The 26799-nt window shown below is 61.9% G+C and overlaps 1 protein-coding gene across 1 annotated transcript in view; it reads left to right on the top strand.

The window, feature by feature from the left end:
* Positions 1-26799, top strand: part of LOC131591551 (myotubularin-related protein 5-like) — a gene marked incomplete at its 5' end in the record, with an annotated part of 66858 nt that overhangs the window by 13087 nt on the left and 26972 nt on the right. Inside the window, 15 exons of the mRNA XM_058862361.1 lie at positions 1159-1269; positions 8693-8798; positions 9790-9922; positions 11278-11386; positions 11892-12005; positions 12816-12893; positions 14549-14662; positions 16173-16301; positions 17113-17211; positions 18682-18886; positions 20585-20697; positions 22571-22720; positions 23986-24054; positions 24752-24910; positions 25561-25820. Coding sequence (XP_058718344.1) covers positions 1159-1269; positions 8693-8798; positions 9790-9922; positions 11278-11386; positions 11892-12005; positions 12816-12893; positions 14549-14662; positions 16173-16301; positions 17113-17211; positions 18682-18886; positions 20585-20697; positions 22571-22720; positions 23986-24054; positions 24752-24910; positions 25561-25820 — 1949 coding nt within the window. The remainder of the gene's footprint in view (positions 1-1158; positions 1270-8692; positions 8799-9789; positions 9923-11277; positions 11387-11891; positions 12006-12815; positions 12894-14548; positions 14663-16172; positions 16302-17112; positions 17212-18681; positions 18887-20584; positions 20698-22570; positions 22721-23985; positions 24055-24751; positions 24911-25560; positions 25821-26799) is intronic.

The raw sequence follows: 26799 nt of genomic DNA, 5'->3' as shown, positions 1-26799 counted from the left end.
GAGAGGAGAAGGATCCAGGGAGAGCTGAGAGCCCCTGCAGGGCCTGAAGGGGCTCCAGGAGAGCTGGGAATGTTCCCCTGGAGAGGAGAAGGATCCAGGGAGAGCTGAGAGCCCCTGCAGGGCCTGAAGGGGCTCCAGGAGAGCTGCAGAGGGACTGGGACAGGGCTGCAGGGCCAGGAGCCAGGGAATGGCTGCCAGTGCCAGAGGCCAGGGCTGGATGTTGGGATGTTGGGAATTGGGAATTGCTGGCTGGGCTGGAATTGCCAGAGCAGCTGGGGCTGCCCCTGGATCCTTGGCAGTGGCCAAGGGCAGGCTGGAGCCTGGGGCTGGGAGCAGTGGGAGGTGTCCCTGGCCTTCCATAGAGTGGGAATTCTCAGCAATACAGGATTTGTTTTCCTTAGCCTGGGGCAGCAGAGTGGGGTCCTGCCAGGCAAAGCTGGGGCAATTCCAGGGCACAGGGTGACCTCACTTGTTCCCAAAGGCAGAAGTTCCTTCCAGCTGCTCCCCTGGGACTGCACAGAAGCAGCTCCCAGCTCCTCATTCCAGTGCCCAGGAGTCTGAGCTTCATCTTCATCCTGCCCTTCCCTCTCTGTTCCATTGTGCCACAGTCTGCCTGGCCCTGCTCTCCCAATCCCAGTGTTTGTGTTTTCCCTTTTCCTCAATGCCATGGGGAGGTTGGAAAACAACACCCTGAGGGTTCCTGGAAGACAAATTCCTTAAATCCCTGATTCCCAGCTTGTCCTGAGGGCTGCCCTGTGCTGCTGCCCCCAGACTCCCTCTGAGCTGGGGCTGCTGTTGCTTCCCAGTTGGAATAGGCTGTTTTTGTGGGAAGGGACCCACAGTGACCACCCAGGGCTGACCAGAGTCCGGGTGTGCTGTCAAGGGCATTGCCCTAATGTTCATCTCAGCCAGCCCTCGCTGGGAAAGGATCTCCTCCCATCCCTTCCTTGGGGTTTGTGTGGGGCTGGGAGTGCTGGGGGAGCTGTCCCTGTGCTCCTGGAGCCCCTCGGGCTCAGTTCTCCTGACTGGAACATGCCATCCCTGGGGATGAGGAAGGCCTGGAGCTGGCATGGCCAGGGTGTGTTTGTGGCCAGGGACAGCCCTGGGAGTGTCCCCAGCTCCCAGCCCTGCTCATGTGTGCTCTGCTCCCCTCTCCAGAACAGCCTGGGGCTCATCTACACCATCTACGTGGACGGGCTGAGCGTGTCCCTGGAGAACGTCATCGGGAACCTGCTGACCTGCACCATCCCCATCACGGGGGGAGCTCAGGTGGGTGTCCTGCAGCCCTCCTGTCCCAGCTGTGTCCCTCTCAGCGTGCTGGCCATGCTGGCTCTGTGCCCTGCTGCCTTCCCGAGAGCTCCTGAGCACAAATCCCATCAGATCCTTGATTAGCCACCAGCTCCTGCTGCCTTCCTGAGAGCTCCTGAGCACAAATGCCATCAGATCCTCGATTAGCCACCAGCTCCTGCGGTGGTTCCGTGCCCTGGCTCCTGCTGCCTTGGGACAGACAGGTGTGGTCAGTCCATGCAAGCATTCCCTGCTCCCAGGGCACTCCTGGGGTCTGGCTCTGTGCTCAGCCCTGTGGGATCACCCTGTGGAGAGCTGCTCCAGAGCCCAGCGCTCACGGGCCATCTGTGAGAGCAGGGCTGGCATGGCCGTGGGGACATGGGCCAGCAGGGCCAGCAGGGCCAGCAGGGCCAGGACAGCAGCCTGGAGCTCTCCTCGGGGCACTGGCCTGGTGCTGTGTCTGTGCCAGGTCCTGTGTCTGTGTCTGTGCTGGGTCCTGTGTCTGTGACTATGCCAGGTTCTGTGTCTGTGACTGTGCCAGGTCCTGTGTCTGTGTTTGTGCCAGGTCCTGTGTCCATCTCTGTGCCAGGTCCTGTGTCTGTGTTTGTGCTGTGTCCTGTATATGTGTCTGTGCCAGGTTCTGTGTCTGTGACTGTGCCAGGTCCTGTGTCCATCTCTGTGCTGGGACTTGTGTCCATCTCTGTGCTGGGGCTTGTGTCCATCTCTGTGCCAGGTTCTGTGTCCATCTCTGTGCCAGGTCCTGTGTCTGTGTCTGTGCCATGTCCTGTGTCTGTGTTTGTGCTGTGTCCTGTGTCTGTGTTTGTGCTGGGTCCTGTGTCCATCTCTGTGCTGGGGCTTGTGTCCGTCTCTGTGCTGGGACTTGTGTCCATCTCTGTGCCAGGTCCTGTGTCCATCTCTGTGCCAGGTCCTGTGTCTGTGTTTGTGCTGGGTCCTGTGTCCATCTCTGTGCTGGGACTTGTGTCCATCTCTGTGCTGGGGCTTGTGTCCGTCTCTGTGCCATGTCCTGTGTCTGTGTTTGTGCTGTGTCCTGTGTCTGTGTTTGTGCTGGGTCCTGTGTCCATCTCTGTGCTGGGACTTGTGTCCATCTCTGTGCTGGGACTTGTGTCCATCTCTGTGCTGGGGCTTGTGTCCATCTCTGTGCTGGGGCTTGTGTCCATCTCTGTGCTGGGGCTTGTGTCCATCTCTGTGCCAGGTCCTGTGTCTGTGTTTGTGCTGGGTCCTGTGTCCATGTCTGTGTCTGTGTCTGTGCCAGGTCCTGTGTCCATCCCTGGGGGCATGAGGAGCAGCATCAGCTTCTCCTGGAGCTGAGGCCTCCCTGCTGTCCCCCCACAGCCATGTGTCCCCCCACAGCCGTGTGTCCCCCCAGAGCCATGTGTCCCCCCAGAGCCATGTGTCCCCATGAGCCATGTGTCCCCCCACAGCCGTGTGTCCCCCCAGAGCCATGTGTCCCTCCAGAGCCATGTGTCCCCTCAGAGCTGTGTGTCCCCCCCAGAGCCATGTGTCCCCCCCAGAGCCATGTGTTCCCCCACAGCCATGTGTCCCCCCACAGCCGTGTGTCCCCCCACAGCCGTATGTCCCCCCACAGCCATGTGTCCCCCCACAGCCATGTGTCCCCCCACAGCCGTGTGTCCCCCCAGAGCCGTGTCCCCCAGAGCCGTGTGTCCCCCCACAGCCATGTGTCCCCCCATGAGCCATGTGTCCCCCCCACAGCCATGTGTCCCCCCACAGCCATGTGTCCCCCCATGAGCCATGTGTCCCCCCCACAGCCATGTGTCCCCCCACAGCCATGTGTCCCCCCACAGCCGTGTGTCCCCCCAGAGCCGTGTCCCCCAGAGCCGTGTGTCCCCCCAGAGCCATGTGTCCCCCCACAGCCGTGTGTCCCCCAGAGCCGTGTGTCCCCCAGAGCCGTGTGTCCCCCAGAGCCATGTGTCCCCCCACAGCCATGTGTCCCCCCCAGAGCCATGTGTCCCCCCAGAGCCATGTGTCCCCCCACAGCCATGTGTCCCCTCAGAGCCATGTGTCCCCCCCAGAGCCATGTGTCCCCCCAGAGCCGTGTGTCCCCTCAGAGCCGTGTGTCCCCCAGAGCCATGTGTCCCCCCACAGCCATGTGTCCCCTCAGAGCCATGTGTCCCCCCCAGAGCCATGTGTCCCCCCAGAGCCGTGTGTCCCCTCAGAGCCGTGTGTCCCCTCAGAGCCATGTGTCCCCCAGGGCCATGTGTCCCCCCACAGCCGTGTGTCCCCCCCAGAGCCATGTGTCCCCCAGAGCCATGTGTCCCCCCAGAGCCATGTGTGCCCCCACAGCCATGTGTCCCCCAGAGCCATGTGTCCCCCCAGAGCCATGTGTGCCCCCACAGCCATGTGTCCCCCCCAGAGCTATGTGTCCCCCCCAGAGCCATGTGCCCCCCCAGAGCCGTGTGTCCCCCCAGAGCCATGTGTCCCCCCACAGCCATGTGTCCCCCCACAGCCGTGTGTCCCCCCCAGAGCCATGTGTCCCCCCACAGCCATGTGTCCCCCCACAGCCGTGTGTCCCCCCCAGAGCCATGTGTCCCCCCAGAGCCATGTGTCCCCCCCACAGCCATGTGTCCCCATGAGCCGTGTGTCCCCCCAGCCTGCCCTGCTCCAGGGCCAGCTGGGCTCAGCACATGGGGCTGGGGGCTCCCTGGGGATGGCAGAGAGGGAAAGCCCAGCTGGAGCCCCTGGCACGAGGCTGGGGACAGCAGCGTTGTGCCCTGGAGCTCTGCTGGCCCCTGGCGTGGCCCTGGGGACGTGTGCTTGTGTCCCACGTGCCTTCCCCTCTGCTGAGCTCCCCTTCTCCCCACAGAGTGCCAGGAATGATCCCACAGCCAGAATGATCCAGGGGGGAGCCTTGGACAGGCTGGGACAGCGCTGTGGGGCACTGGGACAGCACCAGGGGCACTGGGACTGCACTGCAGGGCACTGGGACAGCAGCACAGGGCACTGGGACAGCACCAGGGCCACTGGGACAGCACCAGGGGCACTGGGACAGCAGCACAGGCACTGGTGCCTCCCCTGGGGGTTCCTGCCCACTGTGCCTGAGGGGCTCTCCCTGACCCTGAAGGGCTCTCCCTGATCCCCAGGGGCTCTCCCTGATCCCGTGGGGCTCTCCCCGATCCTGAGGGTCTCTCCCTGATCCTGAAGGGCTCTCCCTGATCCCCAGGGGCTCTCCGTGACCCTGAGGGGCTCTCCCCCATCCCAAGGGGCTCTCCCTGATCCCGTGGGGCTCTCCCTGACCCCGAGGGGCTCTCCCTGATCCCTAGGGGCTCTCCCTGACCCTGTGGGTCTCTCCCTGATCCCGAGGGGCTCTCCCTGACCCCGTGGGGCTCTCCCTGACCCCGTGTCCCACCGGGATTTGGGGCAACTGCTGCCGCACATTTGGGGCTCCCTCTGGCAGCCAGAGCTGATCCCGGGAGAAGCCGGCAGCGCTCAGATTTGTGGTGAGGGTACAGCCAGGCCTGTGCCCAGGGAGGTGCTGCCCACCCCAGGCTGTGCCAGGCACCCGGCTCCTCAGTCCCTTCCCATGGGATCTGCCCAGCTCCGGCTCCTCCCGGCTTCGCTGCCACCACGGCTCGCTGAGCTTGGCACAGATCCGTCCCCCCAGCTGGGGCAGGATGGCTCTGTGCCGTGGGAATGGGGACTGTGTCACAGCGGGGACACTTTGGTGGTGGCACTTCCTGTGGTTTTGGTGCTCTCCTGCCGTGGCCAGCAGGTGTTCCTGGTGCTGTGGGCACTCTGTGTCCGTGTCTGTGGGCTCCTGTCCTGTCCCATTGTCCCTGCTGGTGTCCATGTCCATGTCCCTGTCCATGGGCTCCTGTCCCATTGTCCATGTCTGTGTCTGTGTCCATGGGCTCCTGTCCTGTCCCATTGTCTGTGTCCATGTCCCTGTCCATGGGCTCCTGTCCCATTGTCCATGTCTGTGTCCCTGTCCATGGGCTCCTGTCCCTGCAGGTGTCCATGTCCGTGGAATCCGGTCCTGTCCCATTGTCCCTGCTCGTGTCCGTGTCCCTGTCCATGGGCTCCTGTCCCTGCTGGTGTCTGTGTCCGTGTCCATGGGCTCCTGTCCTGTCCCATTGTCCCTGCTGGTGTCCATGTCCCTGTCCATGGGCTCCTGTCCCTGCTGGTGTCTGTCTCCATGTCTATGGACTCCTGTCCCTGCTGGTGTCCATGTCCGTGGAATCCTGTCCTGTCCCATTGTCCCTGCTGGTGTCCATGTCCATGGGCTTCTCTCCTGTCCCACTGTCCATGTCTGTGTCTATGTCTGTGGACTCCTGTCCCTGCTGGTGTCTGTGTCTGTGGGCTCCTGTCCTGTCCCACTGTCCATGTTTGTGTCCGTGTCCCTGGGCTCCTGTCCCTGCTGGTGTCAGTGTCCATGTTTGTGTCTGTGTCCCTGGGCTCCTGTCCCTGCTGGTGTCAGTGTCCATGTCTGTGTCCGTGTCCCTGGGCTCCTGTCCCTGCTGGTGTCAGTGTCCATGTCTGTGTCCGTGTCCCTGGGCTCCTGTCCCTGTCCGTGTGTCCTAACTGACTGTGCTCTCTGTCTGTCCCACCTCAGCCTGACGCGGAGGACGAAGCCGTGGTACGAACTCCTTTTCTTTCCCACCTTCTTTTTCCCTCTTTTCTCTCCTGGCTCTGGGTCTGTCCCCTTGTTAGCAGCCTCTCTGTTAATTACTGTGCCCCAGCCCCAGGTCCTGGTCCCTGTGTGTCCCTGAATGCCAGGCCCACCTCTCTGAGGCTGTGAGAACCCAGCTCATGGTTCTGAGAACCCAGATCAAGGTTCTGAGAACCCAGCTGAGGGTTCTGTGAGAACCCAGCTCATGGTTCTGAGAACCCAGTTCAGGGGTGTGAGAACCCAGCTCAGGGTTCTGAGAACCCAGCTCAGGGGTGTGAGAACCCAGCTCAGGGTTCTGTGAGAACCCAGCTCATGGTTCTGTGAGAACCCAGCTCAGGGTTCTGTGAACCCAGCTCATGGTTCTGTGAGAACCCAGCTCAGGGTTCTGAGAACCCAGTTCAGGGTTCTGATAACCCAGCTCAGGGTTCTGATAACCCAGCTCAGGGTTCTGATAACCCAGTTCAGGGTTCTGATAACCCAGCTCAGGGCTCTGAGAACCCAGCTCAGGGTTCTGAGAACCCAGCTCAAGGATGTGAGAACCCAGCTCAGGGTTCTGAGAACTCAGCTCATGGTTCTGAGAACCCATCTCATGGTTCTGTGAGAACCCATCTCATGGTTCTGTGAGAACCCAGCTCAGGGGTGTGAGAACCCAGCTCAGCCCTGTGAGAACCCAGCTCATGGTTCTGAGAACTCAGCTCATGGGTCTGTAAGAACCCATCTCATGGTTCTGTGAGAACCCATCTCATGGTTCTGTGAACCCAGCTCAAGGTTCTGTGAACCCAGCTCATGGTTCTGTGAGAACCCAGCTCATGGTTCTGATAACCCAGCTCATGGTTCTGAGAACCCAGCTCATGGGTCTGTAAGAACCCAGCTGATGGTTCTGTGAGAACCCAGCTCAGGGTTCTGTGAGAACCCAGCTCATGGTTCTGATAACCCAGCTCATGGTTCTGATAACCCATCTCGTGGTTCTGATAACCCATCTCGTGGTTCTGATAACACATCTCGTGGTTCTGATAACCCATCTTGTGGTTCTGATAACCCATCTCGTGGTTCTGATAACCCATCTCGTGGTTCTGATAACCCAGCTCATGGTTCTGATAACCCATCTCGTGGTTCTGATAACCCATCTCGTGGTTCTGATAACCCATCTCGTGGTTCTGATAACCCAGCTCAGGGTTCTGATAACCCATCTCGTGGTTCTGATAACCCATCTCGTGGTTCTGATAACCCATCTCATGGTTCTGATAACACATCTCGTGGTTCTGATAACACATCTCGTGGTTCTGATAACCCATCTCGTGGTTCTGATAACCCATCATCTCGGTGCCCTGGCTCTGCTCAGCCATGGATTTTGGTTCTGTTCTGGTGGGATTTGGGATCTCCTGGCCGGAGGTGGCTGCAGGGGGACGCTGCTCCTGCACCAGCGCTGTCCCTGGAGCAGGGGAAGGAGGAGGAGAGGGGTTGGGGACAGCCTGGGGACATGTGGCTGTCCCTGTGTCCCTGGAGTGAGCTCAGCCCTGGGAGTGCTCGCTGGGACCGGGGAGAGGCACCCATCCTGTGCTCAGTGTCCCCCGGGATGTTCCTCGGGATGTTCCTTCCCTGGAGAGGCCATGGAGCTGGGGACAGGGACAGGGACAGGGACAGGCTGGGACACGAGAGCTGGGGACAGGGACAGGCTGGGACAGGGACAGGCTGGGACACGGGATCTCCTCCCTCGGCTCCCAGGGTTTGGAGAGGCTCAAATGCCCCTCGAATTCTGGGGAGGCCTGGGGAGCGCTCTTCTCATGGAGAGCTTTCAAATCCACATCCTGGAGATCCCTCAGGTCCCAGGGAATCCTCACGTCCTGGAGATCCCTCAGATCCTGGGGAATCTTCATGTCCTGGAGATCCCTCATGTCCTGGAGATCCCTCAGATCCTGGGGAATCCTCATGTCCTGGAGATCCCTCAGGTCGCAGGGAATCCTCATGTCCTGGAGATCCCTCAGATCCCAGGGAATCCTCACGTCCTGGAGATCCCTCAGATCCTGGGGAATCTTCATGTCCTGGAGATCCCTCAGGTCCTGGAGATCCCTCAGGTCCTGGGGAATCCTCACGTCCTGGAGATCTCTCGAGTTCTGGGGACCAGTGGGTGCTGTGGCAGCAACTTCTCTCTTTCCTTTTCCTTTTCCTTTTCCTTTTCCTTTTCCTTTTCCTTTTCCTTTTCCTTTTCCTTTTCCTTTTCCTTTTCCTTTTCCTTTTCCTTTTCCTTTTCCTTTTCCTTTTCCTTTTCCTTCTCCTTCTCCTTCTCCTTCTCCTTCTCCTTCTCCTTCTCCTTCTCCTTCTCCTTCTCCTTCTCCTTCTCCTTCTCCTTCTCCTTCTCCTTCTCCTTCTCCTTCTCCTTCTCCTTCTCCTTCTCCTTCTCCTTCTCCTTCTCCTTCTCCTTCTCCTTCTCCTTCTCCTTCTTCTCCTTCTCCTTTCCCTCCTCCTGCAGCAGACAGGGGTTGTGCTAGGGCATGGTGGCTGTGTGCCTGGGGGTGTCTGGCTGTCCCTGTCCCCTGTCCCTGTCCTGTCCTTGTCCTGTCCCTGTCCTGTCCCTGTCCCTCTCCTGTCCCTGTCCCTCTCCTGACCCTGTCCCTCTCCTGTCCCTGTCCCTGTCCCTCTCCTGTCCCTGTCCCTGTCCCATCCCTGTCCCATCCCTGTCCCTGTCCCATCCCTGTCCCTGCCCTGTCCCTGTCTGTGTCCTGGTGGCTCTGGTGACACGGGGTGTGTGTTCCCTTGCAGAGGACGATCTCTCTGGGAGCAGGGGACAGGCAGGTGATCCAGACCCCCATCAATGACTCTCTGCCCGTCAGCAGCTGCAGCGTGGCCCTGCTCTTCCGCCAGCTCGGTGAGACGTGTCCCCACGCTGTCCCCATACTGTCCCCACACTGTCCCCGTGTCCCCACACTGTCCCCATGTCCCCACACTGTCCCCACGCTGTCCCCACACTGTCCCCACGCTGTCCCCATGTCCCCACACTGTCCCCACACTGTCCCCATGCTGTCCCCACGCTGTCCCCGTGTCCCCACACTGTCCCCACACTGTCCCCATGCTGTCCCCACGCTGTCCCCGTGTCCCCACACTGTCCCCACACTGTCCCCACGCTGTCCCCGTGTCCCCACACTGTCCCCATGCTGTCCCCATGCTGTCCCCTTGTCCCCACATTGTCCCCACACTGTCCCCACACTGTCCCCATGCCACCCGGGGTCCCTGGGGGTCACCTCCCACAGGAGCCTCCCCAGCCCTGCTGTGCCATCCCTTTTCCAGGAGGGTGGAATTGGGGCTGGGGTCTGGAGGAGCAGCCCGGGGCTGCCACTGGCCTTGTGGCCCCCGGGAAGGGTCACTCTGTGTCCCCAGGGAAGGGTCACTGTGTCCCCAGGAAGGGTCACTGTGTGTCCCCAGGAAGGGTCACTGTGTCCCCAGGAAGGGTCACTGTGTCCCCAAGGTCACTGTGTCCCCAGAAAAGGTCACTGTGTCCCCAGGAAAGGGTCACTGTGTCCCCCCAGGAAGGGTCACTGTGTCCCCAAGGTCACTGTGTCCCCAGGAAAGGTCACTGTGTCCCCCCAGGAAGGGTCACTGTGTCCCCAGGAAAGGTCACTGTGTGTCCCCAGGAAAGGTCACTGTGTCCCCAGGAAAGGGTCACTCTGTATCCCCAGGAAGGGTCTCTGTGTCAGGGGTCTCTGGGGGGTGTCAGGGGTATCTGGGGGGTGTCAGGGGGTCTCTGGGGGGTCTCTGGGGGTATCAGGGGGTCTCTGGGGGTGTCAGGGGGTCTCTGGGTGTCTCTGGGGGGTGTCGTGTGTCCCCCCCGGCTCCTGATCCCGCTGCTGTTCCCTGCCCAGGCATCACCAACGTGCTGTTCCTGTTCTGCGCGGCGCTGACGGAGCACAAGATCCTGTTCCTGTCCAGCAGCTACCAGCGGCTGACAGACGCCTGCCGGGCCCTCCTGGCCCTCATGTTCCCCCTCAAGTACAGGTGAGGGTGTCCCTGAGCCTCCAGCTGTGCCAGCTGTGCCAGCTGTGCCCCTGGCCCACCCTCAGTGCCCCCCAGGCTCTGGGCAGTAACTGGGAATCTCCCAGCCCTGTCTCCCTCTCCCAGGCCAAGCGGGCTCTGGAGCTGGGGACAGTGCTGGAAAATGTTCTGTCCTTCCTGGGCAGCAGGGACAGGAGCCAGGGAACCATGGAGCTGTGCCAGGGGAGGGAGAGGATGGAGAGCAGGAAAGGTTCTTCCCCAGAGGGTGCTCCCCAGGGAATGGGAACGCTCCAGGAGCGTTCGGACACCGCTGCCAGGGATGGCCGGACAGGGCCAGGAGATGGACCCATGATCCCTGAGGGTCCTTTCCATGAGCAGGAGTGAGCAGTTCCCAGCAGTGTCAGTGGTGGCCAAGCCAGCGTGGAGACTCCTGTGGGATGGCTGGAACCCCGCTGTCCCCAGGGAGCTGGGGATGTCCCACAGGGATTGGGAGCCCTGGCAGCTCTGCAGTGACAGATGGGCTGAGGGTCCTGCTCTCCAGGCCGGCCTGGCCTCCCCAGGCTGTCCCAGAGGAACCTTCCTTTGCACACAACTGTGGAATCCCTGAGCTTGGAAAAGCCCTCCAGGGTCACCCAGTCCAAGCTGTTCCCAATCCCCTCCTTGTCCCCAGCCCAGAGCCCTGAGGTGTCCAGGAATTCCTTGGACACCTCCAGGGATGGGCACTGCAAACCTCCCTGGGCAGCCCCTGCCAGGGCCTGACCCCCTTTCCATGGAGGATTTTTCCTGAAATTCTTCTTTTGGAGTTAATGGCTCTGCTGGAAACCTTTTCCTTGGTCAGACTTTGATTGTAACCCCAAGGCCAGACAGGGATCATATTGTGGAATCCTGGGATGGTTTGGGATAGAAGGGACCCCCAAACCCCCCAGTGCCCCCCACACCTCCCACTGGCCCAGGCTGCTCCCAGCCCCAGGCTCCAGCCTGCCCTTGGCCACTGCCAGGGATCCAGGGGCAGCCACAGCTGCTCTGGCAATTCCAGCCCAGCCAGCAATTCCCAATTCCCAACATCCCAACATCCAGCCCTGGCCTCTGGCACTGGCAGCCATTCCCTGCCTCCTGGCCCAGTCCCTCTCATCCTTTGGGATCTCTGTGTGGCCAAGCTGCCCTGGAGGGACTGGGGGTGCCCGGGGTACCCTGGCCCAGCTCCGGGGCAGGGATGCTGTGGGGCTGGGATGCTGTGGGGCTGGGATGTGGGGCAGGCTGGGATGCTGTGGGGCTGGGATGTGGGGCAGGCTGGGATGTGGGGCTGGCTGCAGTGGGGCTGTGCTCGGGGCTGGTTCTGAGGCTGTTTCTGGTTGCAGTTTCACCTACGTGCCCATCCTGCCCGCCCAGCTCCTGGAGGTGCTGAGCACACCCACCCCCTTCATCATCGGCGTCCACTCCATCTTCCAGTCAGAGACCCAGGAGCTGGTGAGGCCACATGCCCTGTCCTGGGGGACAGCTCTGGGGACAGCTCCGTCCATCCTGGGGACAGCTCTGGGGACAGCTCCGTCCATCCTGGGGGTGCCCAGGGCCACGGGCTCCGTGTGCTCTGTCCGGGGTCCCACAGGAGCCAGAGGGAATGGCTGGGAACAGAGGGAATGGCTGGGAGCAGAGGGAATGGCTGGGAGCAGAGGGAATGGCTGGGTTTTGTGGGAATGGCTGGGTTTTGTGGGAATGGCTGGGTTTTGTGGGAATGGCTGGGTTTTGTGGGAATGTCTAGGAGCAGAGGGAATGGCTGGATCCCTTGGGAATGGCTGGGTCTCTCCTGCCAGGTGTCCCCCTGTCCCCTCATGAGGGATCCCAGTGTATCCTTGGATTTGGGGACGGGATGGGACCCAGGGACTGCCGAGGGCTCAGGGGAGGTGGGGACAGCTCTGTGTCCCCTGGGGGAGGTGACACTGGGATCAGCAGTGTCCCCCTGCTGTCCCCACAGCTGGATGTGGTGATCGCTGACCTGGACGGTGGCACTGTCAATGTCCCCGAGTGTGTGCACATCTCGCTGCTCCCGGAGCCGCTGCTCCAGCAGACCCGGGAGGCGCTGTCCATGGTGAGTGCCGCCATTCCCATTCCACAACATTCCCAGTTCCCTGGGAATGGCACAGCCGTGTGGGGAGCTGGCAATGGAGCTGCTCTGCAAGTGGGATTCCTGCCTTGGGGTGCTGTTCTTCCTTGGGTGCTGCAACTTCCTTGGGGTGCTGTCCTGCCTTGGGGTCCCATCCATGCCTTGGGGTGCTGCCCCATTCCTTGGGGTGCTGCCCATTCCTTGGGGTGCTGCCCCTTCCTTGGGGTGCTGCCCCTTCCTTGGGATCCTGCCCCATTCCTTGGGATCCTGCCCCATTCCTTGGGGTGCTGCCCCATTCCTTGGGGTGCTGCCCCTTCCTTGGGGTGCTGCCCCTTCCTTGGGATCCTGCCCCATTCCTTGGGATCCTGCCCCATTCCTTGGGGTGCTGCCCCATTCCTTGGGGTGCTGTCCTGCCTTGGGGTGCTGCCCCATTCCTTGGGGTGCTGCTCCATTCCTTGGGGTGCTGCCCTATTCCTTGGGGTGCTGCCCCTTGCCTTGGGGTGCTGCCCCATGCCTTGGGGTGCTGCCCTATTCCTTGGGGTGCTGCCCCATTCCTTGGGGTGCTGCCCCTCCTTGGGGTGCTGCCCCATTCCTTGGGGTGCTGCCCCATTCCTTGGGGTGCTGCCCCATTCCTTGGGGTGCTGCCCCATTCCTTGGGGTGCTGCCCTATTCCTTGGGGTGCTGCCCCATTCCTTGGGGTGCTGCCCCATTCCTTGGGGTCCCATCCATGCCTTGGGGTGCTGCCAGCATCATCCAGCCAGGATGGGGCCTGAGCTGGGTGTTCTCCTTGGGCAGGTCCTGGACCCGGAGCTGGAGGTGGCCGACCTCGCCTTCCCCCCTTCCACCATTTCCGCCTCTTCCCTCAAGATGCAGGTGAGGGGTGGGAGGGAGAGGGTCCCTGGGTGAGGGGTGGGAGGGAGAGGGTCCCTGGGTGAGGGGGTGTTCCCAGGGACACCCCAGGACAGGAGGGAGAGGGTCCCTGGGTGAGGGGCTGTCCCTGGGTGAGGGGCTGTTCCCATCCCTGGGTGAGGGGCTGTTCCTGTCCCTGGGTGAGGGGCTGTTCCTGTCCCTGGGTGAGGGGCTGTTCCCATCCCTGGGTGAGGGGCTGTTCCCATCCCTGGGTGAGGGGCTGTTCCCATCCCTGGGTGTGGGGCTGTTCCTGTCCCTGGGTGAGGGGCTGTTCCTGTCCCTGGGTGAGGGGCTGTTCCCATCCCTGGGTGAGGGGCTGTTCCCATCCCTGGGTGTGGGGCTGTTCCTGTCCCTGGGTGAGGGGCTGTTCCTGTTCCTGGGTGAGGGGCTGTTCCTGTTCCTGGGTGAGGGGCTGTTCCCATCCCTGGGTGAGGGGCTGTTCCCGTTCCTGGGTGAGGGGCTGTTCCCATCCCTGGGTGAGGGGCTGTTCCTGTTCCTGGGTGTGGGGCTGTTCCTGTTCCTGGGTGAGGGGCTGTTCCTGTTCCTGGGTGTGGGGCTGTTCCTGTTCCTGGGTGAGGGGCTGTTCCCATCCCTGGGTGAGGGGCTGTTCCCATCCCTGGGTGAGGGGCTGTTCCTGGGTGAGGGGCTGTTCCCATCCCTGGGTGAGGGGCTGTTCCCATCCCTGGGTGAGGGGCTGTTCCCATCCCAGGGTGAGGGGCTGTTCCTGTTCCTGGGTGAGGGGCTGTTCCCATCCCTGGGTGAGGGGCTGTTCCCATCCCTGGGTGAGGGGCTGTTCCCATCCCTGGGTGAGGGGCTGTTCCTGTCCCTGGGTGAGGGGCTGTTCCCATCCCTGGGTGAGGGGCTGTTCCTGTTCCTGGGTGAGGGGCTGTTCCTGTTCCTGGGTGAGGGGCTGTTCCCATCCCTGGGTGAGGGGCTGTTCCTGTCCCTGGGTGAGGGGCTGTTCCTGTTCCTGGGTGAAGAGCTGTTCCCATCCCAGGGTGAGGGGCTGTTCCTGTTCCTGGGTGAGGGGCTGTTCCTGTTCCTGGGTGAGGGGCTGTTCCTGTCCCTGGGTGAGGGGCTGTTCCTGGGTGAGGGGCTGTTCCCATCCCTGGGTGAGGGGCTGTTCCCATCCCTGGGTGAGGGGCTGTTCCTGTCCCTGGGTGAGGGGCTGTTCCCATCCCAGGGTGAGGGGCTGTTCCCATCCCTGGGTGAGGGGCTGTTCCCATCCCTGGGTGAGGGGCTGTTCCTGGGTGAGGGGCTGTTCCCAAAGCCATCCCATCCCTCGTGCACCCTTCCAGCCCCGTGTTGCCCCAAGGCTCCTGGCTGTGCCTGGATCCTGCAGTGCCGTGGGCTCTGCATTCCCAGCCGGGCTGGAGCACTCGGGGAATGTTTGGGGGTCCCAGAGCTGTGGAGCTCCCCCCTCCTCCCCGTGCAGCTGCTGGGGGACAGAGCTGTCCCTCTGCCCTCACCCCAGGGTTGATCCCATGCTCAGGGGAGATTCCTGTCCCCACCCCTCATCCTCATTCCCTGCCCTCACCCCGGGGTTGATCCCATGCTGGGGGGACATTCCTGTCCCTGTCCCGTGTCCCACGAGCCCTGGCTGTGCTCCCCTGCCCCAGGACAAGGAGATCCGGGCCGTGTTCCTGCGCCTGTTTGCTCAGCTGCTGCAGGGCTACCGCTGGTGCCTGCACATCATCCGCATCCACCCCGAGCCCGTCATCCGCTTCCACAAGGTGAGCCCAGGAAATGGCGCTGCCTCTGCAGGCCACGGTGACATCCCAGTGTCACTGCCATGGTGACATCCCCAGTGTCCCTGCCATGGTGACATCCCCAGTGTCCCTGCTGTAGTGACATCCCTGCCACAGTGACATCCCCAGTGTCCCTGCCACAGTCACTGTGTCCTGTGTCACTGTGTCACTGTGTGCTGTGTCACTGTATGACTGTGTCATTGTGTGCTGTGTCCTGTGTCGTTGTGTCCTGTGTCACTGTGTCACTGTGTCACTGTGTCCTGTGTCACTGTGTCACTGTGTGCTGTGTCCCTGTGTCCTATGTCACTGTGTCACTGTGTCCTGTGTCACTGTGTCACTGTGTGCTGTGTCCCTGTGTCCTATGTCACTGTGTCCCTCTATCCTGTGTCCTTGTGTCCCTCTGTCCCTGTATCCTGTGTCCTCCTCTATCCCCATGTCCCTGTGTCCCCATGTCCCTGTGTCCTGCCTCTGCATGCCAAGGTGACACCAGAGCCCTTCCCTTGTCCCTTGTCCCTTGTCCCTTGTCCCTTGTCCCTTGTCCCTTGTCCTGCCACCATGGGCCACAGGCTCAGGTCCCGTGCCAGCCCTGTCCCTGCACCCAGGTGGCACCAGGAAGGAGATGGCACCATCCATGGCTCAATGTCACCATCCATGGCTCAGTGTCACCATTCATGGCTCAATGTCACCATCCATGGCTCAGTGTCACCATCCATGGCTCGGTGTCACCATCCACAGCTCAGTGTCACCACCCACAGCTCGGTGTCGCCACCCAGAGCTCGGTGTCACCATCCATGGCTCGGTGTCGCCACCCAGAGCTCAGTGTCACCACCCAGAGCTCGGTGTCACCATCCACAGCTCGGTGTCACCACCCACGGCTCAGTGTCACCATCCATGGCTCAGTGTCACCATCCACAGCTCGGTGTCGCCACCCAGAGCTCGGTGTCACCATCCATGGCTCGGTGTTGCCACCCAGAGCTCAGTGTCACCATCCACAGCTCGGTGTCACCACCCACGGCTCAGTGTCACTATCCACGGCTCTGTGTCACCACCCACAGCTCGGTGTCACTGTCCATGTCTCGGTGTCACCATCCACAGCTCGGTGTCACCCCCCACGTCTCGGTGTCACCCAGAGCTCAGTGTCACCATCCATGGCTTGGTGTCACCCCCCATGTCTCGGTGTCACTGTCCATGTCTTGGTGTCACCCCCCATGTCTCGGTGTCACTGTCCATGTCTCGGTGTCACTGTCCATGTCTTGGTGTCGCTGTCCATGTCTTGGTGTCACCCCCCATGTCTCGGTGTCACTGTCCATGTCTTGGTGTCACTGTCCATGTCTCGGTGTCACTGTCCATGTCTCGGTGTCACCCCCCCATGTCTCGGTGTCACTGTCCATGTCTTGGTGTCACTGTCCATGTCTCGGTGTCACCCCCGTGGCTCGGTGTCACCCCCATGTCACGGTGTCACCCCCTGCTGATGGCAGTGCCTCTCCCGTTGCAGGCAGCGTTCCTGGGCCAGCGGGGGCTCACGGAGGACGATTTCCTCACCAAGGTTCTGGAGGGGATGGCCTTCGCTGGCTTTGTCACCGAGCGCGGGGCTCCCTACCGCCCCATCGACCTCTTCGACGAGGTGAGGCCTGGGGACAGCTGCTCTGGGGACCTGGGGACCTGGGGACCTGGGGACAGCTGCTCTGGGGACCTGGGGACAGCTGCTCTGGGGACCTGGGGACAGCTCTCCTGGGGACAGCTCTACTGGGGACAGCTCCTCTGGGGACCTGGGAACAGCTCCTCTGGGGACAGCTCTCCTAGGGATAGCTCCTCTGGGGACCTGGGGACAGCTCCACAGCTCCTCCTGGGGACAGCTCATCCTGGGGACAGCTCCCCTGGGGACCCTGGGGACAGCTCATCCTGGGGACAGCTCCACAGCTCCCCTGGGGACCCTGGGGACAGCTCCCCTAGGGACAGCTCCTCCTGGGGACCTGGGGACAGCTCCTCCTGGGGACAGCTCTCCTGGGGACGCTGGGGACAGCTCCACTGGGGACAGCTCATCCTGGGGACAGCTCCTCTGGGGACCCTGGGGACAGCTCCTCTGGGGACAGCTCTCCTGGGGACGCTGGGGACAGCTCCACTGGGGACAGCTCTCCTGGGGACGCTGGGGACAGCTCCTCTGGGGACAGCTCATCCTGGGGACAGCTCCTCCTGGGGACCCTGGGGACAGCTCCTCTTGGGGACAGTTCCTCCTGGGGTTCTCCAGGCGGGATGTGCCGTGTCCCCGCCGTGTCCCTGCCGTGTCCCTGCCGTGTCCCTGCCGTGTCCCTGCCGTGTCCCTGCCGTGTCCCCGCTGTGTCCCTGCCGTGTCCCTGCTGTGTCCCCGCTGTGTCCCTGCCATGTCCCTGCCGTGTCCCTGCCCTGCAGCTCCCCTGTCCCCCCCTGGTCCCCAGCTCGTGGCCTACGAGGTGAAGCGCATGAAGGCGGAGGAGGGGAACAAGCAGAAAATCCTGAGGCACATCAAGGAGCTGGCAGAGAAACTCTACAAGAACGTGAGTGCTGGAGCCCCAGGGTGGGAGGGGATGGGCTGGGGGAGCTGGGGAGCAGTCCTGGTCACTCTGCAGGGACAATGTGGTGATGGATGCTGTCCCTCCTGGTGTGCTCAGACACATCCTCACGTGCCCAGAGCTCCTGGGATTCCCTGGTTTTATAGGATCACAGAATCCCAAAATCCCTGGGGCTGGAAAAGCCCTCCCAGCTCATCCAGTGCCAGCTGTGCCCGATGCCCACCTTGTCCCCTGAGTGCCACCTCCAGGAATTCCCTGGACACCTCCAGGGATGGGCACTGCAAACCTCCCTGGGCACTTCCAGGGCCTGACCCCCTTTCCATGGGGAAATTCCTGCTGCTGCCCACCCTGAGCCTGTCCTGGCCCACCCTGAGCCTGTCCTGGCCCACCCTGAGCCTGTCCTGGCCCATCCTGAGCCTGTCCTGGCCCATCCTGAGCCTGTCCTGGCCCATCCTGAGCCTGTCCTGATCCATCCTGAGCCTGTCCTGGCCCACCCTGAGCCTGTCCTGGCCCATCCTGAGCCTGTCCTGGCCCATCCTGAGCCTGTCCTGGCCCATCCTGAGCCTGTCCTGGCCCATCCTGAGCCTGTCCTGGCCCATCCTGAGCCTGTCCTGGCCCACCCTGAGGTCTCCAGTGGCACCCAAAGCTCCCCAGGAGCCTGGGCTGGCTGGCACAGAGCTCCTGGTGGCCCTGGGCTCATGACTGTGTGTCCCTGCTGCTGGGGGGAGCAGATCCCATGGCTGGGATCAGATCCCAGTTCTCGGATCAGATCCCAGTTCCAGGATCAGCTCCCAGTTCCAGGATCAGATCCCAGTTCTCCGATCAGCTCCCAGTTCCAGGATCAGATCCCAGTTCAGTTCCAGGATCAGACCCCAGTTCCAGGAGCAGATCCCAGTTCCAGGAGCAGATCCCAGTTCCAGGAGCAGACCCCAGTTCCAGGATCAGACCCCAGTTCCAGGATCAGATCCCAGTTCCAAGATCAGATCCCAGTTCCAGGAACAGATCCCAGTTCCAGGAACAGATCCCAGTTCCAGGAACAGATCCCAGTTCCAAGATCAGATCCCAGTTCCAGGAGCAGATCCCAGTTCCAGGATCAGATCCCAGTTCCAAGATCAGATCCCAGTTCCAGGATCAGACCCCGTGCCAGCAGGGCTGATCTGTCCCCATCCCCCAGGAGAACCCGTACCCGCAGTGACGATGCACAAGGTGCAGAAGCCGTCCGAGGGTTGTCACCTGTGATCCCAGTTCCAGGATCAGATCCCAGTTCAGTTCCAGGATCAGATCCCAGTTCAGTTCCAGGATCAGATCCTAGTTCCAGGATCAGACCCCAGTTCCAGGATCAGACCCCAGTTCCAGGATCAGACCCCATGGCTAGGATCAGATCCCAGTTCTGGAATCAGAATCAGTTCCAGGATCAGATCCCGATCCCGAGGGTGATCTGTCCGTGTCCCCCAGGAGAACCCGTACCCCGCGGTGACGATGCACAAGGTGCAGAAGCCATCTGAGGGTTGTCACCTGCGGCTGCACCAGCGGCCGTTCCCCCGCCTGGACGAGGGCACGGTGCAGTGGATCATCGACCAGGCCACGGCCAAGCTGCAGAGCGCCCCGCCCGCCGTCAGGGCCGAGAAAAAGTGCATGGTGCCCTCGGGACCCCCCATCGGTGTGTGGGGATCTGGGGGGGTCAGGGGACCTCGGGACCCCCCCTCGGTGTGTGGGGATCTGGGGGGCGTGGGGAGCCCAGGACCCCCCATCGGTATGGGGGGGTCTGGGGGGTGTGGGGACCTCGGGATCCCCCATAGGTACAGGGGGGTCTGGGGGGTGTGGGGATCCCGGGACCCCCCATTGGTATCGGGGTCTGGGGGGTGTGGGGACCTTGGGACCCCCCATTGGTGTGTGGGGGTCTGGGGGGTGTGGGGACCTCGGGACCCCCCATCGGTATCGGGGGGATCTGGGGGTGTGGGGAGCCTGGGACCCCCACTGGTACAGGGGATCTGGGGGGTGTGGGGAGCTCGGGATCCCATTGGGGTGTGGGGCATGGAGGGATCTGGGAGGCCATGGTGCCCTCCAGACCCCCCATCGGTATGGGGGGGGTCTGGGTGGTGTGGGGAGCCCGGGAGCCCCCATCAGTATGGGGGGTCTGGGGGGTGTGGGGACCTCGGGACCCCCCATTGGTGTGTGGGGGTCTGGGGGGTGTGGTGAACCTGGGACCCCCCATCGGTACGGGGGGGACTGGGGACCCTGGGGACTCTGGGACCCCCCACTGGTACAGGGGATCTGGGGGGTGTGGGGACCTCGGGACCCCCCATCGGTATGGGGGGATCTGGGGGTGTGGGGAGCCCGGGACCCCCCATTGGTATCGGGGTCTGGGGGTTGTGGTGACCCTGGGACCCCATTGGGGTGTGGGGCATGGAGGGATCCTGTCCTGGGGGGGTCTGGGGGGGTCTGGGGACCTCGGGACCCCCCATTGGTACAGGGGGTCTGGGGGGGGGCGTGGTGACCCTGGGACCCCCCATCGGTACAGGGGGGTCTGGGGGGCGTGGTGACCCCAGGACCCCACTGGGGTGTGGGGCATGGAGGGATCCTGTCCTGGGGGGCTGTGGGAGGGAGTGGAGCCCCATGGGTATGTGGGGCAGGGGGAGACCCTGCTTTGGGGGGCTGCTGGAGGCCATGGTGCCATTGGGACCCCCCATGGGTGTGTGGGAGACCCCATGGTCACATCACAGGAGCTGAACATGGGGAGAGAGCAGCTCCGACCCCCTTGGGGTCCCAGCACCCCTGGAGACCCCTGGTCACTCAGAGAGGGGGGACACCGTGTCCCCATGAGGGACTCAGGTCCCAGCACCCCTGGAGCCCCTGGTCACTCAGAGAGGGGGGGACACCCCAATCCCCACGAGGGACTCAGGTCCCAGCACCCCTGTAGCCCCCTGGTCACTCAGAGAGGGGGGGACACCCCAATCCCCACGAGGGACTCAGGTCCCAGCACCCCTGGAGCCCCCTGGTCACTCAGAGAGGGGGGACACCATGTCCCCACGAGGGACTCAGGTCCCAGCACCCCTGGAGACCCCTGGTCACTCAGAGAGGGGGGACACCCCAATCCCCACGAGGAGGCTGGTCCCAGCACCCCTGGAGCCCCCTGGTCACTCTGAGAGGGGGGACACCCCAATCCCCACGAGGGACTCAGGTCCCAGCACCCCTGGAGACCCCTGGTCACTCTGAGAGGGGGGACACCCCAATCCCCACGAGGAGGCTGGTCCCAGCACCCCTGGAGCCCCCTGGTCACTCAGAGAGGGGGGACACCCCAATCCCCACGAGGGACTCAGGTCCCAGCAGCCCTGGGCTGAGTGGGATCTGTTCCCAGCTGCCATCCTGGAGCGCAATGGGAACGCCCTGGCCAACAGCGCCCGGCGCCTGGAGGTGGTCAGGAACTGCATCTCCTACGTCTTCGAGAACAAGATGCTGGAGGCCAAAAAGGTGAGGGGGGCTGGCCTGGGGGGTGCAGAGGATGTTCCCTGTCCTGGGCCCAGCTCCTGCTGGGTGGGTCAGGGTCAGAAAGTTGTGGAATCTCAGAGTTAGTGAGGCTGGAAAATCCCTCTGAGCCCATCGAGTCCAGCCAGGGCCAGCACTGACCCTGTCCCCAGGTGCCACCTCCACAGAGAAATCCCTCCAGGGGTGGGCACTCCAAACCTGCTGGGCAGCCCCTTCCAGGGCCTGGCCACCCTTTCCATGGGGAAACTCCTCCTGATGTCCAACCTGGCACAGCTTGGATCTGTTCCCTCTCCTGGGAGCAGAGCCCACCTCAGTAACAGGACCCTGGAGCTGTTTGGATTGGGAATCCCTCTGGCACCATCAAATCCCACCACTGACCATGATCCCCCTTCAGCACCATCAGATCCCACCACTGGTCCAGGATCCCCCTTCAGCACCATCAGATCCCACCACTGACCATGATCCCCCTTTTGGCACCATCAAATCCCACCAGTGACCCAAGATCCCCCTTCAGCACCATCAAATCCCACCACTGACCCATCATCCCCCTTCAGCTCCATCAAATCCCACCAGTCCCCAGCACTGAGGGGTCACCACAGACCCATGATCCCCTTTTGGCACCATCAGATCCCACCACTGACCATGATCCCCCTTCAGCACCATCAGATCCCACCACTGGTCCAGGATCCCCCTTCAGCACCATCAAATCCCACCAATCCCCAGCACTGAGGGGTCATCACTGGCCCAAGATCCCCCTTCAGCACCATCAAATCCCACCACTGACCCAGGATCCTCCTCTGGCACCATCAAATCCCACCAGTGACCCAAGATCCCCCTTTTGGGGAGCCCTTGGCTCTGAGATCCAGGAGAACACTGAATTGCACACAACATGAAATTTCTGGGCGTGTTTTCATGGTGATCCGTGAAAAAAACTGTTAAAGTTGGTTAAAAACCTAAAAAGTGAGAGTTTTCTTAAGTCACTGAGTGAAAAAGTTTAGAGTTTAAACCAGTTTAGAAAGCAGAAGATGAAGGATTTAGAGCGTTGTCTCTTTTCCTTCTTCTTCATTTTCTTCTTCTAGAGGTTTTGGGTAGTAGTAGGTGATTGGATAGAAAACAATCATTAAGAAAAATAATTTATGTGTGTATAGTTAATTGGATAAAAATAAATATAAAGATAAAAAGGCTGCACGGTTCAGGGCCGTTTTGTGCCATCAGAGCCCAAAGTGTGCCAGGCTGTAGTGATTTAAACTCGTGCACAAAGTCTGGAGAGACCTGCCAAGCTTTGTGATAAGATCCTAATTAACAAGATCCTAACGAGTTCTGACCCAGAGAACTGAGATAAACCAAACCAAACTCCAGAGGAGCTCAGCTCAGAAAAGCTGAGAAATCCAGGAGTGAGGAGCAGTTTTGTGATAAGATCCTAATTAACAAGATCCTAACGAGTTCTGACCTGGAGAAATCCAGGAGTGAGGAGCAGCTTTGTGATCACATCCTAATTAACGAGATCCTAACGAGTTCTGACCCGGAGAACTGAGATGAACCGAACCAAACTCCAGAGGAGCTGAGCTCAGAGAAGCTGAGAAATGCAGGAGTGAGGAGCAGCTTTGTGATCAGATCCTAATTAACAAGATCCTAACGAGTTCTGACCCAGAGAACTGAGATAAGCAGAACTCCAGAGGAGCTGAGCTCAGAGAAGCTGAGAAATGCAGGAGTGAGGAGCAGCTTTGTGATCAGATCCTAATTAACAAGATCCTAACGAGTTCTGACCCGGAGAAATGCAGGAGTGAGGAGCAGAATGAGGAGAAGCAGGTTTAGAGTTGCAGAGGACACCCTGTAATTCCCATTCCCATTTCCCCAGCTGTTTCCAGCTGTGCTGCGCGCCATGAAGGGCCGGGCGGCGCGGCAGTGCCTGACGCAGGAGCTGCACCTGCACGTGCAGCAGAACCGCGCCGTGCTGGACCACCAACAGTTCGACTTCGTCATCCGCATGATGAACTGCTGCCTGCAGGTAGGGCAGGGCTGGGGGGGCTCCTTCTGTCCCCTGGGGCGCGGTGTCACTGCTGGTGTCACCCGCTCACTGGTGTTACCCGCTCACCGGTGTCACCTGCTCACCGGTGTCACCTGCTCACCGGAGTCACCACCAGTGTCACCTGCTCACTGGTGTCACCCGCTCACCAGTGTCACTTGCTCACCGGTGTCACTTGCTCACCGGTGTCACTCGCTCACCCGTGTCACCTGCTCACCGGAGTCACCACCGGTGTCACCCGCTCACCGGTGTCACTCGCTCACCGGTGTCACCCGCTCACCCGTGTCACCACCGGTGTCACCCGCTCACTGGTGTCAGCCGCTCACCGGTGTCACCGCGCTCACCGGTGTCACTTGCTCACCGGTGTCACCCCGCTCACTGGTGTCAGCCGCTCACCAGTGTTACCCACTCACCGGTGTCACCCTCTCACCGGTGTTACCTGCTCACCGGTGTCACCTGCTCACCAGTGTCACCCCGCTCATCGGAGTCACCACTGGTGTCACCCACTCACCGGTGTCACCCCGCTCACCGGTGTCACCCCGCTCACCAATGTCACCCGCTCACCGGTGTCACCACCGGTGTCACCACCGGTGTCACCCGTGTCACCACTGGTGTCACCCGCTCACTGGTGTCACCCCGCTCACCAGTGTCACCCGCTCACTGGTGTCAGCCTCTCACCGGTGTCACCCGCTCACTGGTGTCACCCGCTCACCGGTGTCACCCCGCTCACCAGTGTCACCCACTCACTGGTGTCAGCCTCTCACCGGTGTCACCACCGGTGTCACCCGCTCACTTGTGTCACCCGCTCACTGGTGTCACCCTCTCACCGGTGTCACCCTCTCACCGGTGTCACCCTGCTCACTGGTGTCACCCTGCTCACTGGTGTCACCCGCTCACCGGTGTCACCCTCTCACCGGTGTCACCCTCTCACCGGTGTCACCCCGCTCACCGGTGTCACCCCGCTCACTGGTGTCACCTGCTCACCGGTGTCACCACCAGTGTCACCCACTCACCGGTGTCACCACTGGTGTCACCCTGCTCACTGGTGTCACCACCGGTGTCACCCGCTCACCGGTGTCACCCGCTCACCGGTGTCACCACCGGTGTCACCCCTCTCACTGGTGTCACCATTGGTGTCACCCTCTCACCGGTGTCACCACTGGTGTCACCCTCTCACCGGTGTCACCCACTCACTGGTGTCACCCTCTCACCGGTGTCACCCGCTCACCGCGCTCCTCCTCCCGCAGGACTGCACGGCCACAGACGAGCACGGCATCGCTGCCGCTCTGCTGCCGCTGGTCACGGCCTTCTGCAGGGTGAGTGAGCCCTGCTCCTGCCCCACGGGCTCTGCCCCACAGGTTCTGCCCCACAGGCTCTGCCCCACGGGTTCTGCCCCACGGGTTCTGCCCCACAGGCTCTACCCCACGGGTTCTGCCCCACAGGCTCTGCCCCACAGGCTCTGCCCCACAGGCTCTGCCCCACGGGCTCTGCCCCACGGGTTCTGCCCCACAGGGAGCCCTCAGCATCCCCCGGGGGGCAGAGCCTGCAGGAGGGGACCCCTCAGGAGCTGTGGATCCTGCCCAGAGCCTCCAGCCCAGACTGGGCGAGGCTGCCAGGGAGCAGCTGTGGGAATGGGGTGGATCTGGATGGATCCCATGGGCTGGGGTGATCCTGTGGAGCAGCTGTGGGATGGGGGTGGCTCTGGGATGGATCCCACGGGCTGGGGGGAGGCTCTGGGATGGATCCCATGGGCTGGGGGGTGGATCTGGGATGGATCCCATGGGATGGGGATGGCTCTGGGATGGATCCCATGGGCTGGGGGGAGCCTCAGGGCTCTGGGTGGGCTCTGAGCAGGAGGATTTTCAGGGAATGCTGCAGGAGCTCTGGTGCTGAGCCCTGCCTGCCCAGGCCATTCCCAGTGGCTGGCTGGAGGAGCAGGGATACCCGAGTGGAGAGCTCGGCACAAAGGGTTTGTTCAGATGTTCAGATGGACTTTTCCACCTCCCTGCACAGAAACTGAGCCCTGGCATCACCCAGTTCGCCTACAGCTGCGTGCAGGAGCACGTGGTGTGGACCAACATCCAGTTCTGGGAGGCCATGTTCTACTGCGACGTCCAGAACCACATCCGGGCCCTGTACCTGGACAGCGCCGAGGAGAACCACACGGAGCAGGTGGGAGGGGGACCAGGAGAGCTCCCAGGAGAGCTGGGGCTCCCCATGGAGTTACAGAATCCTGGGATGGGTGGGAATGGACCCCCGAGCCCCCCCAGTGCCCCCCACACCTCCCCAGGCCCAGGCTGCTCCCAGCCCCAGGCTCCAGCCTGCCCTTGGCCACTGCCAGGGATCCAGGGGCAGCCACAGCTGCTCTGGCAATTCCAGCCCAGCCAGCAATTCCCAATTCCCAATTCCCAACATCCCACCCCCATCTCCCCTTTCCCAGGGAATTCCCTCCATTCCCTCTCTCCAGCCCTGCCCCGGCTCCGCTCCAGGAAGGAATTTTGGGATCCAGGGGTTTCCCTGGCAATCTCAGCACTGCAGGAAGGGTCTCCCTTCCCTTTCCCAGCCCCAACTTCCAGAAAAATCCCTTGGGATGGATTCAGAGCCTCCCAAATCCCAGAATGGTTTGGGATGGGATCCAGGGACCTTCAATCCCATCCCATTCCAATCCCACCATCCCAGGCTGCTCCAAGCTTTCCTTGGCCATTCCCGGGATCCAGGGGCAGCCCCAGCTGCTCTGGCAATTCCATTCCAGCTGTCCCCCAGTTCTGGGAGATCCCAGTGGGATCCATGCAGACAACCCCCATCTCCTCCCCCCTCCCCAGGAGAGCCCGGAGGAGCCTCAGGAGGCCAAATCGGCTCTGGAGATCGCGTCGGAGCAGCTGCGGCTGTGGCCCACCATGAGCCGGGAGAAGCAGCAGGAGCTGATCCAGAAGGAGGAGAGCACGGTGTTCAGCCAGGCCATCCACTACGCCAACAGGATGAGCTACCTGCTGCTGCCCCTGGACACCAGCAAGAACCGCCTGCTCCGCAGCTCCGGCCTGGGCGACGTGGAGAGCGTCAGCAACAGCTTCGTCACCAACAGGTGACCCAGGGGACAGCCGGGGACACCGGGGGGGGATGGCCCTGCTCGCTGCGGGTGGCTCCGAAGGTTCTTTCCAGCCCCAGACACGCTGGGATTCCGGGATTGTGTCGGGATTGAGGCGGATTGGGGTGCCCAGGGGGGGTTCTGGGAGTGGGGGCTCTCCTGGGGCTGGCAGGAGTGGGAGCAGGCTGGGACTCCTGGCAGGAGTGGGAGCTCTCCTGGGATTGGATCAGGAGTGGGAGCTCTCCAGGGTTTTTATCAGGAGTGGGAGCTCTCCTGGGATCAGATCAGGAGTGGGAGCAGGCTGGGACTCCTGGCAGGAGTGGGAGCTCTCCTGGGATTTGTATCAGGAGTGGGAGCTCTCCTGGGATTGGATCAGGAGTGGGAGCTCTCCTGGGATCGGATCAGGAGTGGGAGCTCTCCTGGGATCGGATCAGGAGTGGGAGCTCTCCTGGGATCAGATCAGGAGTGGGAGCTCTCCTGGGATTGGATCAGGAGTGGGAGTTCTCTTGGGATCAGATCAGGAGTGGGAGCTCTCCTGGGATTGGATCAGGAGTGGGAGCTCTCCTGGGATCGGATCAGGAGTGGGAGTTCTCCTGGGATCAGATCAGGAGTGGGAGCTCTCCTGGGATCAGATCAGGAGTGGGAGCTCTCCTGGGGCTGGCAGGAGTGGGAGCAGGCTGGGACTCCTGGCAGGAGTGGGAGTTCTCCTGGGATTGGATCAGGAGTGGGAGCTCTCCTGGGATCAGATCAGGAGTGGGAGCTCTCCGGGGTTTTTATCAGGAGTGGGAGCTCTCCTGGGATCAGATCAGGAGTGGGAGTTCTCCTGGGATCAGATCAGGAGTGGGAGTTCTCTTGGGATCAGATCAGGAGTGGGAGCTCTCCTGGGATTGGATCAGGAGTGGGAGCTCTCCTGGGATCGGATCAGGAGTGGGAGTTCTCCTGGGATCAGATCAGGAGTGGGAGCTCTCCTGGGATC

Source organism: Poecile atricapillus, chromosome W, assembly GCF_030490865.1.
Source record: "Poecile atricapillus isolate bPoeAtr1 chromosome W, bPoeAtr1.hap1, whole genome shotgun sequence".
NCBI lineage: Eukaryota > Metazoa > Chordata > Aves > Passeriformes > Paridae > Poecile > Poecile atricapillus.
The sequence above is the reverse complement of the archived record's forward strand: the minus strand, read 5'-3'. Positions and strand labels throughout refer to the sequence as shown.